The sequence below is a fragment of the Delphinapterus leucas genome, chromosome 13 (assembly GCF_059928025.1).
Source record: "Delphinapterus leucas isolate spDelLeu-1000000601 "Yukka" chromosome 13, BTC_Dleu_Yukka2, whole genome shotgun sequence".
NCBI classification, from domain to species: domain Eukaryota; kingdom Metazoa; phylum Chordata; class Mammalia; order Artiodactyla; family Monodontidae; genus Delphinapterus; species Delphinapterus leucas.
Window position 1 is genome coordinate 33,829,955 of NC_143141.1, and position 13,860 is coordinate 33,843,814.

At 52.7% G+C, this 13,860-nt stretch overlaps 1 protein-coding gene across 1 annotated transcript in view; it reads right to left on the minus strand.

Annotated features, from left to right (window-relative positions):
* DYSF (dysferlin) overlaps nt 1-13,860 on the minus strand; it is a 199,741-nt gene that overhangs the window by 163,860 nt on the left and 22,021 nt on the right. The window contains exons 4-8 of the mRNA XM_089922488.1: nt 7,106-7,220; nt 5,185-5,396; nt 3,050-3,178; nt 2,596-2,658; nt 1,867-1,917 (exon numbers count right to left, since the gene is read on the minus strand). Coding sequence (XP_089778614.1) covers nt 1,867-1,917; nt 2,596-2,658; nt 3,050-3,178; nt 5,185-5,396; nt 7,106-7,220 — 570 coding nt within the window. The remainder of the gene's footprint in view (nt 1-1,866; nt 1,918-2,595; nt 2,659-3,049; nt 3,179-5,184; nt 5,397-7,105; nt 7,221-13,860) is intronic.

Sequence of the window (13,860 nt, forward strand, 5' to 3'; positions counted from 1 at the left end):
TTGCTCTCAAAAACTACAAAGTTTATGGGCTTCCCTGGTGGCGCAGTGGTTGAGAGTCCGCCTGCCGATGCAGGGGACACGGGTTCGTGCCCCGGTCCGGGAAGATCCCACTTGCCGCGGAGCGGCTGGGCCCGTGAGCCATGGCCGCTGAGCCTGCGCATCCGGAGCCTGCGCTCCGCAACGGGAGAGGCCACAACAGTGAGAGGCCCGCGTACAAAAAAAAAAAAAAAAACTACAAAGTTTTTTTAAATCATGGATTACTTTTATAATTAGAAAAAAGAATACTTTTTTAACCTAACCCTTGGGTTCCTATAACAAGATTAGAGACTCAAAACATAAGATCCTGTAACGTAAGTGTTACAGAATGAGCCCAGCACAAGCCCATTCTTTTAAAGAAACTGCTTCTCCAGAAAAAGACTCCGTTTTCTACCTTGTGACTACTTCTTGGAGAAGGGGCCGCATTTTATTTGGATAGCAAGAGGAGGGTCAAATAAATCTATGCCTTTTCTTTCCATGTGATAAATGCTTATGGGTTCAAAATGAGAAAATCAATAAAATGACACTAAAACAGCATTGGTGAAGGCCTCCATTACTAGTTGCCTTTACACTATGTAATCTGTTAAAACCGTCCTACGCTGTTGGTTCAAGGTCCTCTGCAGTGGACTGTTCACTCCTGCGCGTCTGGGACAAATGAGGGGGCAGGCTCCCCCGCTCCCCCCACTGCGCCCCACCCCGCTCCACCCCATCCCCATGGACTCCGCATCTGGACCCCACTCCCAACCCAGGTGAGCCCAGGGCACAGAGCACTGGCGTCACGCTGGCCCGAGATTGTCAGAATTAGGAGGAGGGCTGCCTAAACTCAGGTCCCACGCTGTCTTTCCAAGATGTAAGGACAAATGCGAATTTAAAAAAGAAGCTGAATCCTCCCTGTTGGAAACAAGGGGAGAGATTTCCCTCTCCTCTCTTTTTGTCAGAACATTTTCATTAGAAAACTTAATGTAAGTACTTTCTCTATCTCTTTGAAATGTTACCTTTTTAGAAACCAAATAAGCCTTTCGTCAGCTTTATGATCCAGGAGTGCCTTTCTCCAGGCTCTCCCATCTCTGGGAAAGGGAAGGGCCTACCTTAACCAAGTTGTAAATCTACCCCCCATCATAAAAATGTGAGCTTGCTTTCTGTCTTTTCTTGTGGATAAAGTCAATTAGCAAACACAGATGGTCACCCCAATAACTAGGTAAATTTAGGATGAACTATGTGTGACTGAGGGTACTATCCAGGCCGCTAACTCGAGCACTAGTTATTGTTTAGTTATTGTTTATCTTGAGAACATATATGGAAAGGGTTGTGTCTGCTTGGCTCTATACAAGATTACTTTCTGCGGCTTCCCTGGTGGCGCAGTGGTTAAGAGTCCACCTGCCGATGCAGGGGACGCGGGTTCGTGCCCCGGTCTGGGAAGATCCCACATGCCGCGGAGCGGCCGGGCCCATGAGCCATGGCCGCTGAGCCTGCGCGTCCGGAGCCTGTGCTCCGCAACGGGAGAGGCCACAACAGTGAGAGGCCCGCATACCGCAAAAAAAAAAAAGATTACTTTCTGTCTTTGCAGTCTCTTAGCGGATGGCCCGTGATAGCATCATATTCTGGTTTAATGCTTATTCAGTAACAAAAGTGCTTTCTTTCTCTACTACCTTTATGGAGAGGATTTCTGGGTTAGGAGAAGATCTTGTTTTGTTTTTTTCATTACATTTTCCCCAACACAGACCAAGACAGACAGGATCTCTGGAGCACCAACCCTGCCCATCATCCACAGAGCTTCCATTAACATGGATAAACAAGAACTGATGGCTTTCAAAGAAAATAAACCATTACCCGGAACTCCCCAATGAGAGCATCTGTCCGGAGGGAACAGGAGTCCACCACCTGGAAGGAAAGACAAATTCAAGCTCTCATTCACTAGCAGAGGTTGACCCAGACAGGAACCAACCGAACGGCTCTTCCCTCCCAAAAAATAACAGCCCACACTCCAATAGCACTTGCTCTATCCCAGAGATTGTTCCAAGCAATGTTTAACCCTCACAAGAACCCCATGAGTAGGTACTATTATTATCCCCATTCTACAGATGAAGAAATAGAGGCACAGAGAGATCATTTGTACAGAATCACACAACCCCTACACGGTATAGGCAGGACTAGAATCCAGTTTGGCTCCAGAGCCCACACTTTTAACTGCTAAACTATACTGCCTTTCAAAGGAAAGGGGGAAAAAAAGAGCTGAGGTCCAGAGAAAGAAAATCTTGTCAGAAGCAGGCATACAGACAAACAAAATAAGATGAAAATCAAAGATCCACTGCAAGAATTAGTTCAGGACCCTGGCCTAAGGCACCTGACCCTGAACAGCGGGGACTCCGCACTCGGCTGCCGCTTGCATCCGAGCTCAGAAGGCAACCCTGTGAGCGCGGGGGCGAGGCTGTGAGCTGCTCCCCATCATCCAGGCTCGGTTGGGGGTTGGGTGCCTCACCCACACACACTCACACATACTCACACATACTCACACATGCACGCTGAGCCCACAGAGGGCCTTCGGGGGCTGCCACGTACCGTGATAAAGATGGGTTCGTCGAACAGCTCCGCGGGAGAGTCAAACACATTGAAGAAAAGAGTCTGTTGATTCAGGGTGAAAGGGGGACAGATGAAGGCCTGCCGAGCCCGGGCAGGAGGGGACAGCCACCGCCCAGCCTCCAGGTCTGGTCCACACAAGAAGTGGGCAGTGGGCTCAGCCCAGCACCGAGCTCTGGGGATTCGACCTCACGGAGGTTGTCACCTCAGGGACAGGGTGGGTGGCCGGCCCAACGGGATGATGGGGATGTGAAGCAGGGGGAACCCAAGGCAGGAGTAAGAGCGGGAACCCTCTCTCCAGTTCCTCAGATAACCTACTCAGGAACTGACACAGCTCTCCACCCAACGGTAGCGCCGTATGCAAAAACTGAATGAACTGCCAGGCATCTGCCGTGTGCTCCCACCAAGGTCCTAGCTCTGACCCAGGGTCTCCCACCTCGTTGAAGAGGGGGCTATTTCCCTTGTGGATCCGCGTCCGCTTGGTCTGCCCAGCTGCGGTGACCTTGACCACAGGCTTGATGTTCACTCCCGGCAGCTGGCGTCCCTCGATCACCTGGACCCTGATCTGAAAGCCAGGAGGGGGCATGAGCAAGAAAAGGGAGAAGTCATCAGGCACCCACCCCCTGCCCGAGAGAGTCAGGAATCTCAGGGACCACCCTCACAGCTGGCCTCTTGGGATGGGTATTAAAAAGGCATTAGGGGGCTTCCCTGGTGGCGCAGTGGTTGAGAGTCCGCCTGCCGATGCAGGGGACGCGGGTTCGTGCCCCGGTCCGGGAGGATCCCACGTGCCGCGGGGCGGCTGGGCCCGTGAGCCATGGCCGCTGAGGCTGCGCGTCCGGAGCCTGTGCTCCGCAACGGGAGAGGCCACAACAGTGAGAGGCCCGCGTACCACAAAAAAAAAAAAAAAAGGCATTAGGAAGAGCACTGTAAGAACAGTATCTTCCCACCAAGGTCCCTTGCATCTATAAAATCCCATGGTTCCACATAAGAGCTGTCAGGCTCCCCCAGGTAAGCTGCCAACGGTAAATCCCAGGGCTGGGCTGAGGATCCCACCCCCGTTCAGTTCATGCGCGGCCCCACCTCAGACCCCTTGAAGCCGATGTTTCTGTGTGGCTTGAATATTCCTCACTGACAATCCCCTCAGAGGTCAAAGTTACATAGTGATGTAACCCCACTTTATTCTTATGTAGTATAAGGTGCAAGACAGAATGTCTGACATTCTGAGAAATAAGAGCTTTCTTGATTGAACTTTCAGTAAATGAAGGTTTCAAGAACATCTGTGCTTCCAAATTTAAGCAAAATATTAAAAAATAATACATTTTAAAGTATTAAAACTTTCATGAAAAAATACGATGTTTACTGGTTCTAATTTCTAATCAGCAGTTATTTCTTTATTAATCGACTCTTTTTTAAAAATAAGATACTACAGAATATACTATCAATGGCAATGGGAAGGGGGTGAGTGATTTTCATTCTCTTCACTGTACAGTATTTTCCAAATTTTCTACCCAAAAAAATGTATTAATTTTCTAAGGAGAAAAACAATAACATGTCTTGTGAATAATAATAAAAATAAGTTAGAATTTTGTCTCTCAGGCAAACCTAGTGGTTATAACTAGAACTTTTGCTGAAATTACCACAATTTAGAACTGAAGCATATTTTTACAATTTGTTTCATTTACTAAATAAATATTTAAGTTTCCTGGTTTTAACTTTAATAGTAGTCCTGAATAGTTAAATATCACTAAATGCAATTACATCAAAATGGAAAATTCTGTAGAAAAGAAAAAGAACAAGCAAAGGACCCAAATTAAAAGGCAAATTAGGGACTTCCCTGGGGGTCCAGTGGTTAAGACTCTGCACTTCCACTGCAAGGAACCTGGGTTCGACCCCTGGTTGGGGAACTAAGATCCCACATGCCACATGGTGCAGTCAAAAAATAAATAAATAAAAATTTAAAAAGAAAAAAGGCAAATTAAATGGGATAGATTTTTGGATAAAAAAATGTCAAAGGGTTAATATTCATAGTTCTATTCTGTGAAAAACTTGAACAAACTCAAATTGCACATGACCTTCAGAAAAATCATGGCTATAAATAGGGGAAATGGATAGAGGGAGGCAAAAAGATAGGCAGAGCTTCTCAGACTTGGGGATCTTGTTCAAGTGCAGATTCTGATTCAGTGGGTCTGGGATAGGCCCAAGATCCCGCCTTTCTAACATGCTTCCAGGTGACACCCATGCTGCTCGTCCACGGACCACACTTTGAACAGCACAGCACCGGCTGGCTAGGGCAACTCTGGCTGGGGAAACAGATAACAGTGTAGTGATGCTGACTCTGCAGTGACCCTTTTTCTTCCTTTTTTTTTTTTTTTAAAGAGCAAAACCATGGGCTGGGCAGAGGCTTTTTCTAGAGGCCCCAAGCCATGGCCTCCCTATCTAGCATTTGCCCAGGACCCAGGGGAACCAGACTCCCACCTAGGAGAGCCCTTAGGACCTTCCCCACGGCTGGACAGACAAGTTTTACGCTGGCATCAACGGCTGCTGCGGGCTGAAGGAGGAGACTGCAGTCACCTGGAAGTCCTGCGATTTGTCCGACAGCGGCTTTCTGGGTGCGGGCGTGCTTCTCTTCCTTCTTGCCCCGGGGTGGTAGGGGGGAGGATGGGAAGGTGGCTTCTTTGGGGTGATGGGGGCCCCTGGGCCCGGAGCCCCGCTCTGGTCCAGGAATGGCTCGGCCTCGTCTCCCGTGAGCCCCTGGTCCTCAGTATCCTCCTCTCCTCCTGTGTCTGGAGGAGAGGGTCCTGATGAGGTTGGGTTCCTCCGGCCCCTGGGAGGATCCTCCATCATCAGGGACCCCGATGGAGGACCCAACAGCTCAGCACCCAAATCCCCTTCCCCTCTCTTTCCCCACCGCTCAGCCAGGATGGATGAGGGAGAAGAAGAGGAGCTTCCAACAGCTGACACTTGAGGGTGGTCAGTCCAGTGAGTCGACAGGAGGAGACAGAATGGCCCCAGCCCTCCCCACCTCGTCCTGCGGGATGAGCCCTTCTGGCCACCTTGTCCCACTCTGGGGAGCTGACGATGGCAGCAAGCGAGCCGGTTACAGGTGGTAGGATCGGGACAGCCCGGCCCGCGTCTCACCCGTGGGGGCCAGCCACTTCTTTCCAGAGTATCTTGTGTCCACGGTGCTGTCACTGAGCAGGGACCAAGTCTCAGCCCGGCTCTGTCCCCCACCTGGCACACGGGCAGGGCACAGCCCCAGAAGGGGAGGAGGGAGCTGGTGAGGGAAGCCAAGCTAGCCGCCCCCCCAACCCTGCTCTCCCCGCCTGCCCTGGCCTGCCACAAAGCTCTGAAACAGGCGCCATATCTGTCCAACTGTCCCTCTCACCACCTTCTGGGAAGGACTGGGAACTGGCCACCGCTAGGAGCCTTCCCCGAGTGGCTGGAGCCCAACTCTGTCAGATTCACCTCAAAAGTGGCCCCAGAACGTTCAGGGCCCTCAGCCTCCCCACCCTCGGTCACCAGGAGCACCCCCTGCTTCCCCCCTCAACCCCAGTCCAGAAGGATCTCCCCACCTCAAAGCTCAGACAGTGCCCAGTCCAACAAGAGGGGCCCTGCCCTGCCTGCCTCACCAGGAGCCCTACACGGGCCGCAGGACAGGCTCGGGGCACACCTGGGACAGGCTGCCGGGTGTCATGCTGGGTTTGCTTCTAGCTCCCTTCACCATGAAAGAATCTTCCCCACGGGCAAGACCCCACCTGGCCCACCTATGTGGCTTCCGATTCACCCCAGCAGGCTGGACTGTCACGCCCAGGCCCAGCACTGGGCAAGCCAGCCACCCTGGGCTGGGTTCTCACTTCACAAGGCCAGGAGAGGTAAATAAAGAGAACTGAGGCAACCTTGAGACTTAGACAATTCAGTCTTCTCACTTCACAAATAATAAACTGTAGGACCAGAGAGGGAGTGACTGGCCCAAAGTCACACAGCTACTTGGCGTCAAAGGCAAGACTGGAACTCAGCTCCCCTGACTTCAGCCCAGGGCTCTTTCAGGGAAAATCCAGCTCTTTGGTCACGTGTCATTGCTAAAGGCCTACGGAGTGCCAGGGCAGGGAGGCATCCAGCTCTGGGGAGTGGGTGGGGCCTCAGGCATCACCTAGGATGGACCCCATCTCAGCACAGGCCTACCTCTAAAACTCTCACCCCTCTGGAGCTGCAGAGGGCAGTGTGCCCAGCCCTGGCACAGTCCCCTTCCTGAACAGCTGGTGCTGGGAAGGGATCCTCACACTAATCCTAGCGGCACCTAGGGGAGCCCTCCTCCTGCCCCTTGGTTTTGCAAGACAGAAGTCAGCTCTCAAGACTCCCCACCCACCCATGGCCTCCCTTCTCCAGGCCTGGGCAGCCCCCAATATGAGAAAGGCACCCCCTTCTCAGACTCGGGTGCCACTGCTAGGCTTCTCCCCCCGGGGCCCTTCCAGGGTGAGGGTGGGTTTCTCACCAGCCACCATATCCATGTCAGGCAGAGTCGGGGAGGGTTCCAGAGGCGTCGAAGGTGGGAACGTGGGCGTGGTTCCAGGGAGAGGCGTGTAGGACACCTGCAGGACCAGCGAGGCCTGGAGGAGATGGGGGAGAGAGGGCAGCAGGTTAGTGTGTTGGCCTCTGACCACCGCCCTCCAGCATCCTTCCTGTTCCTTTCGTCCCTCTACCAAAGATGGAGTCTGTGGCCCCATCAGCATAGTCAGGTGGTTAAGAGCATTGAATCTGGAGTCAATTCCACCACTCAGAAGCTGTGTGACTTTGGCAAGATCTGTAAACTCTCTGTGCCTCCGTTTCCTTGTCTGTAAGATGGGGGTAGTGATAGCAAGAGCACTTTCTGCATAGGGTCAAATGAGGATTAAATTAGTTAATAGAATGCCTAGTAAGCTTCTATAAATGAATCAGCGATCGAACCTCACCTGCAGGATTTTTCAACTCTCAGCATAGGCCCATCTTCCGGAAAAAGCCCCCTTGGCCACTCTGCTCAGCCAAGGGTCCTCCCTTGTCTCTCTACCGACAGCTCGGCCTTGCTCTGCTCAGGCCCCAGCTAGCACTGAGAGGGTCTCAGGGTGCTGCTCAACTTTCTGAGCCCTCTTCCCTCCCAGAAGCACCCCTGTCCCCCATCTCACCCCCAGATGCTCCAGCTTTGACCGGTGAGAGGAGAGTGACCCATCACGCCACTCACGTGGACAGGGGAAGGCTGCCGTGTGCTCCCACCCCACCCGAGCCTACCAGGAGACCGGCACCGTTCAAAGGGGCAGCCGGACCTGAAGAAAAGGTACAGCCATGGCGCTCTCTACTCTTACTGCTCCCAGGCCATGGAGGCCTGGCCGAGCCTTCCCTGATACAACAGGTCCAGGAGATGTCCTGGGGCAGCCTTTTAATCGATCAAAGTAATAAAAACTCCGAAGTAAGAAAGTTTGGAAATTACAAAAGCCTTAAAGAAAAATGTAAAAAAAAAGAAATTGCCATAATTCCACCACTATTCACACTTTGATATAATTCTCTCCAGTCTTCTTAAATAAATAATGTACAGCTCTGCTGTACAGCAAATGCTTGTCTTTTACTTAATATTAGATAGTAAGCATTTCCCCAAATTTTGATAAACCCTTTATAAACATAACTGTTAATGACACAGCGACTCATGACTTCTGAGCGACTTCTGAGCAACTCAGCATAATTCACTAGACATCTATCTCTGCTGAGTAATATTAGGGATGTCCGGAAACTCCTGGAGCGATTCCTGGTCCTGAGATGGAAGGAGCTCAAGGTCCTGAATGTACCCAGCTCTGCAGCTTGAACCCTTCAGGTTGGAGCCTGGGCGTGGGCAGCCGGGCTAAGGGAGGGCAGGGGCAGGGCGGGTATGTGTGTGTGTGTGTGTGTGTGTGTGTGTGTGTGTAATGGGCGGGTGTTCAGAACACCGACGAAGGAGGCTGGAGCCAGCTCCCCATCCCAGGAGACCTAGGAGGAGGCCCGGGAAGTCAATGAGACCATTTAAGTCCCAGATCCAAGGCATCGTCCTAACAGCAATGCAGGTTCCTGAACCACCGCCAGGTGTCGCCACTTGAGCAGCCAGCGCGCCCCGCACCCTAAGCTCTAGTAACACGGGCAACAGCCTCTCGAGAAGGCGGCCCCAGATACCCAGACCCGCTCACAACCACGCCCATCTCCCTGAGACTCCAGGTCGGAGGTGGGCCTGGGAAGCTGTATTTTCCTTCACTTCATCAAAAGGCAATTTGGGCTCTTCCGAGCAGTAACTAATTCCAGGGTTAGGCCAGGGAAGGTAGAAGATGACCCTGGAACACCTTTTTGTGCCAGAAAAGAAGGAAGTACTCAGAAAATCATTAAAAAAAAAAAAAATGTCAAAAGGACAAAGAAGCCTGCTTTCAAGGGTTCCCACAGGCCAAATCTGGTACAACTTGAACATGACAATAAATAATGACGGGAACAGACTAAACCATTGAATAAAATAGGAATACGTGAATCCATACAGAAATAAATGAATAAATACAACAGGAGGACACTTTTCCTTACAGTGGAATGCCAGATCATTAATGCAAAAAAATTAATAATTGATTTAAGATATCACCATTTAGCAACCATCAAAACGATCTCCAACCAAGAAATAACAATGGGTGTCAAATCTGCTGGGTAAAAATTGGATATGGAGCAAAGTATTTACAGAGTCACAAAATACCTCTCCCCCCGCCCATTCTTACTCATTAGAAAAGGGAATGGATTCGTGATTGGTGGAGAAACCTAGCAACCACAGGAATCTCACCCAGCAGAGACAAATAAAGCCCCGTAACACTTGGTGGCTGAGGTCCTCTGACCCTGGGACCAGATTCCTTTGAAGAGCACCACTTCCTGTTTCTTGGGGCTCACCTTGTCCAGCCCCCGTCCCTCACCACCTGGGGCTTCCAGTACATCATCTCTGTGCTCTGTGCAGAAGTGGAGCCCTGGGAGTGTAACTGCTCCATGCCGTGGCTTGGGTGCCATTAGCGTGGAGGCTCAGGAAGGAACAGCATCCCCTGAATCCCAAGACCACCCAGGTAACCCCTGCCCCCACCCCACCCCACCCCACCCCCGGAGTTTCCTGAGCATCAGGTCCCTCCACACTGAGAGCCCCCTACCACCAACCTCCTGAAGGCTTGGCAACATGCCAGTGGCTCCAGGCCTGTGAACAGACCTCCAAGACAGAGCCAGCTCCACCTTTTACATGGCCATCAAGAAACAACAGGAACATCCCTGGCAGCTTCTGAGGATCTGAAACCCAGGATCTAGAATAGATCTCACCAGCAGGGGGCAGGCTCCAGGGTCCACTGCTTCAGGACCAGAGCTGGTTAATACTGGAGGCCTCTAGCTCTACTGAGATCTAAAGGAAAGCGGGCATGTCTGTGGGCCCCACTCAGGGTCAGGACCACTCCCATCCTTACTGGGACATCATATCTCATAGCGTGTCCCTTTCTCCAGACATAACCAGAGCTGAGATTTTCTTTCCGTGGGATGTATGTGAGCTCCATGTTGTCCTAGACCATGACTTTGGCCCACAGCCCTCAGTAGGACCCTCTTTAAGGCCCTCCACATCAAGGTGCTCCATCCGACAGCCCTGTCCCTCAGGTCCTCAGCCTCAGCACCACCACACATACATCCTATCACAAGGCCACTGCCAGTCAGTCATGTGTCCATCAAAGCACGCTGCCCTGAAGCAGATAACCTCAGTCACCCATGTTGCCGTTCTGTCAACAGTATCACAGAATTCTGCAAGGTCCTGTGTGGCCCCCAGGCTAAGAGGGCCCAGGAAACCAGGACACCAGGACAGGCAGAGACAGAGGACAACCCCATCAGATCCTCCTACAGGTTATAGGGCCAAGCTCCCAGGTCCTTCACCCACCCTGCCATGCTCAGCCCCGTTGCTTGCTGCCTCCTTCCTGGGCCACCGCACTCCAACACTGAGCTTAGCAGGACCAAACCCTGGACCAGCCCACCCACATTGCCCCCAACGCACTTCATGTGCCTGGGTCTTATTTATCTTGCCCTCAGGTGACACCCAGCAGCTGGCAGAGGGTAAGATGTGGCCCTGAGCTGAGACAGGGGTTGTCGGCAGCATCTTCAGACCACCTGAAGGAAACTCAGGGATTCACCAGAGCACTGTGTCTGCTCACCTCGGTGCCTGCTCCCAATACACAGGACCCTCCTGCCTCCCCGACCCACCCTGCCAGTGGGTTTCACGTGTTTTGTCACCCAGCGGGTTTCCCTTCCTGACCCAACTCTGGCATTTAAGGCTGAGGAGATTCCGACGTGGTTTCCGTGGTGTATCAGCCACACCCTCATTATCAAGCTGCTCTCAAACTACATTTGTGAGTATGTTGCCTCTTTCCTCCATGTGTGTCCAGCACCCTCGTGGGCCTGGAGACTCCCCCAGGACGGGGGTAGTGTTTTCCCCTTCAGGCTAGAGGCATCTAGATAATTTTGGCATCTTCTCATGGCACACAGCCCAGCACGCCACATCTGAAGGGACTTGGGTGAGAATACCGAGTGACAGGCAGGTGGAGCCCACGGGCCAGCCTGCAGCAGGCCCCTCCTCTCCTCTCAGTCCCTCTGGGGTTTTCTAAGGATCCCACAAGCCCTGACTTCACTCCCCTCACACCATCAGCAGGTTCCTTTGGCCCTCTGAGGTCATCCGAGCTACAACCAACAGGGGATGCCTGGCAAGCTCTGTCCATCGGACTCAGCCCAGAAGTCGGCCTCAGTAAATGGCCAGTGAGAATCCACAGCCGCTGACAGGGCTCTCGGTCCCTTCTGAGCAAATCCCCAGCTCTCTATGCTCCCAACTGCCGTGCAACCAGCCCCAGGCCCCGGGTGGGGAGCCCCAGTTCAGAGGGCCTTGGGACCTGCCTGGGGCTGCAGTGTGACTCAGCACTATCACAGGGGCTAGAAGACGGTCCTGGACCCTCTCCACAGGCCAGAGCTACCTCCTGGGCTGCAGGGAATGAGGTCCCATGCTATATTGTGATTTGTAAGACATATATATTTGGTCACTGAGATGAGCAAAATATATTTTTCATAGATATTTCGTCTTTGTCCACATTTCCTGGCTCACGGCTTCCAAAACTCTTGGAATTTCTTAAGTGCCAAGAGTGACAAAGGTGGTCTCTTGTTATGTTAATGGAGTGACCTTTGGACCCCACCTAAGGATGGGGCTGGTTGCCAGGAGGACCAACTGTGTGAACAGAGGGCTGTAACTTCGGTCCCACCCCCAGCCTCCAGGGATGGAAGAGGGGCTGGAGGTTGAATCAGTCACTGATGGTCAACGATTTAATCAATCAGGCTTAAGTCACGAAGCCTCCATAAAAACCCAAAAGGCTGTGCTTCAGAGAGCTTCTGTGCTGGAGAACATGTGGAAGCTGGAGACAGCTGTGCTCCCGGAGAGGGCATGGAAGCTCTGTGCCTCTTCCCCATACCTTGCCTGTGTGTCTCTTCTGTCTGGCTATTCCTGAGTTATACCCTTTTATAATAAACTGGTACAGTGGCACAGTGCTTAAGAATCCGCCTGCCAATGCAGGGGACACGGGTTCGAGCCCTGGTCCGGGAGGATCCCACATGCCGCAGAGCAGCTAAGCCCATGCGCCACAACTACTGAGCCCGCGCTCTACAGCCCGTGAGCCACAACTACTGAAGCCTGCGTGCCTAGAGCCCGTGCTCTGCAACAGGAGAGGCCACCGCAATGAGAAGCCCGCACACTGCAACCAAGAGTAGCCCCCGCTCGCCGCAACTAGAGAAAGCCCACGTGCAGCAACGAAGACCCAACGCAGCCAAAAATAATAAAAATAAATAAATTTTAAAAAATAAACTGGTAATCTAGTAAGTAAAATGTTTCTCTGAGTTCTGTGAGCCACTCTAGCAAATTCACTGAAACTGTGGAGGAGGTTCTGGGAACCTCTGATTTATAGCCAGTTGGTCAGAAGCACAGGTAACAGCCTGGGCTTGCGACTGGTATCTGAAGGGGGGTGGGGGGCAGGACTGAGCGTTTAACCTGTAGGATCTGATGCTATGGCCAGGTAGATAGTGTCAGGATTGAGTTGAATCGCAGCCACCCAGCTGGTGTCTGGAGTATTGCTGGTTGGTGTGGAGAAGCCTCCACACACACCTTGGAGGTGGGTCCAGGAACCTAATTTACCCCAGCTCCCGGAGCCTGTGCTCAGCTGCCACCCATCACCCTGTGGCTCTCACAGCCCCTTCCTGGAGACATGGTGTGTGACAGAGTGGCAAGCTCTGCAGACAGCCAGGGGTCCCAGCCCAGGGAGGAGAAGGCAGCCAGCTCCCAGCGGGTGCACGGGAAGTGCAGACAGAGCGTGGGAACACAGAGCGAGAGAGGAGAGGTGCGGCATCCAGGGAGTCACAGCCAGGCTCGGCCCCATGGTCAGGTGTCTCAGGGGCTGGGTGGGCCTTTGAGCTTGGAGGGGAGCAGGTGCAGGAGGCCTGGCAGGAAACACCAGCGTCGCAGATGCAGAGAGGGTGAGAGCGAGGAGATGACTGAGTGGCCCAGCCAGGAAGCGAGAAACCCCAGTTGGAGGCACTGGGGGCCCGACCCTCAGCAAAGTAGGCAGCGCTGTCCCTGAGACGCCGTGGAGAAGCACCGAGCAGATCCCCTGACTCAAAATACCTCTTTCCCCAGCTGCCTCGATGCCTGCCACTCCTGCATCCGTGCTCTCCGTCTCAGAGGAGCCAGCTCTGGCCCACTTCAGGATCCCTAGAAGAGTAGCTCAGCAGTCCCGGAGCCCTTCCTGACTACAGGAAGCATTAGCAGACTGAAGGGCTCCAAGGGAGGACAAAAGCAACTCAAGAGGTGATGGAGACAGGCTCAGCGAACCCTGCACTGAACCAGAATGTTCTACCAGTGAGCACTGTCTGAGAAAAGGATGAATTCTCTGGGAAGTGGCATTTCCCCACCAAGGAAGCATCCCAGCCATCACTGGCCTAAGGCACCTTAGGAGAAAATCTCAGCATCAGAAGGGCAGTGAACCAGGGGTCCATTCAAGTCCCTTCCACGACTGAGAGCTTAGGAGATGTGCCCCCTGATTCATGTCCCAGGCTGGACAGCAATTCACTGTGTGACTTCAGTCATTCACTCTCTTTCTCCAGCTCCCAGTTCCCAGCAGTGGTTCCATTCAGAGCTCTGCCCAGACCGGCCACTTCCTGACTCACCAAGCCAGC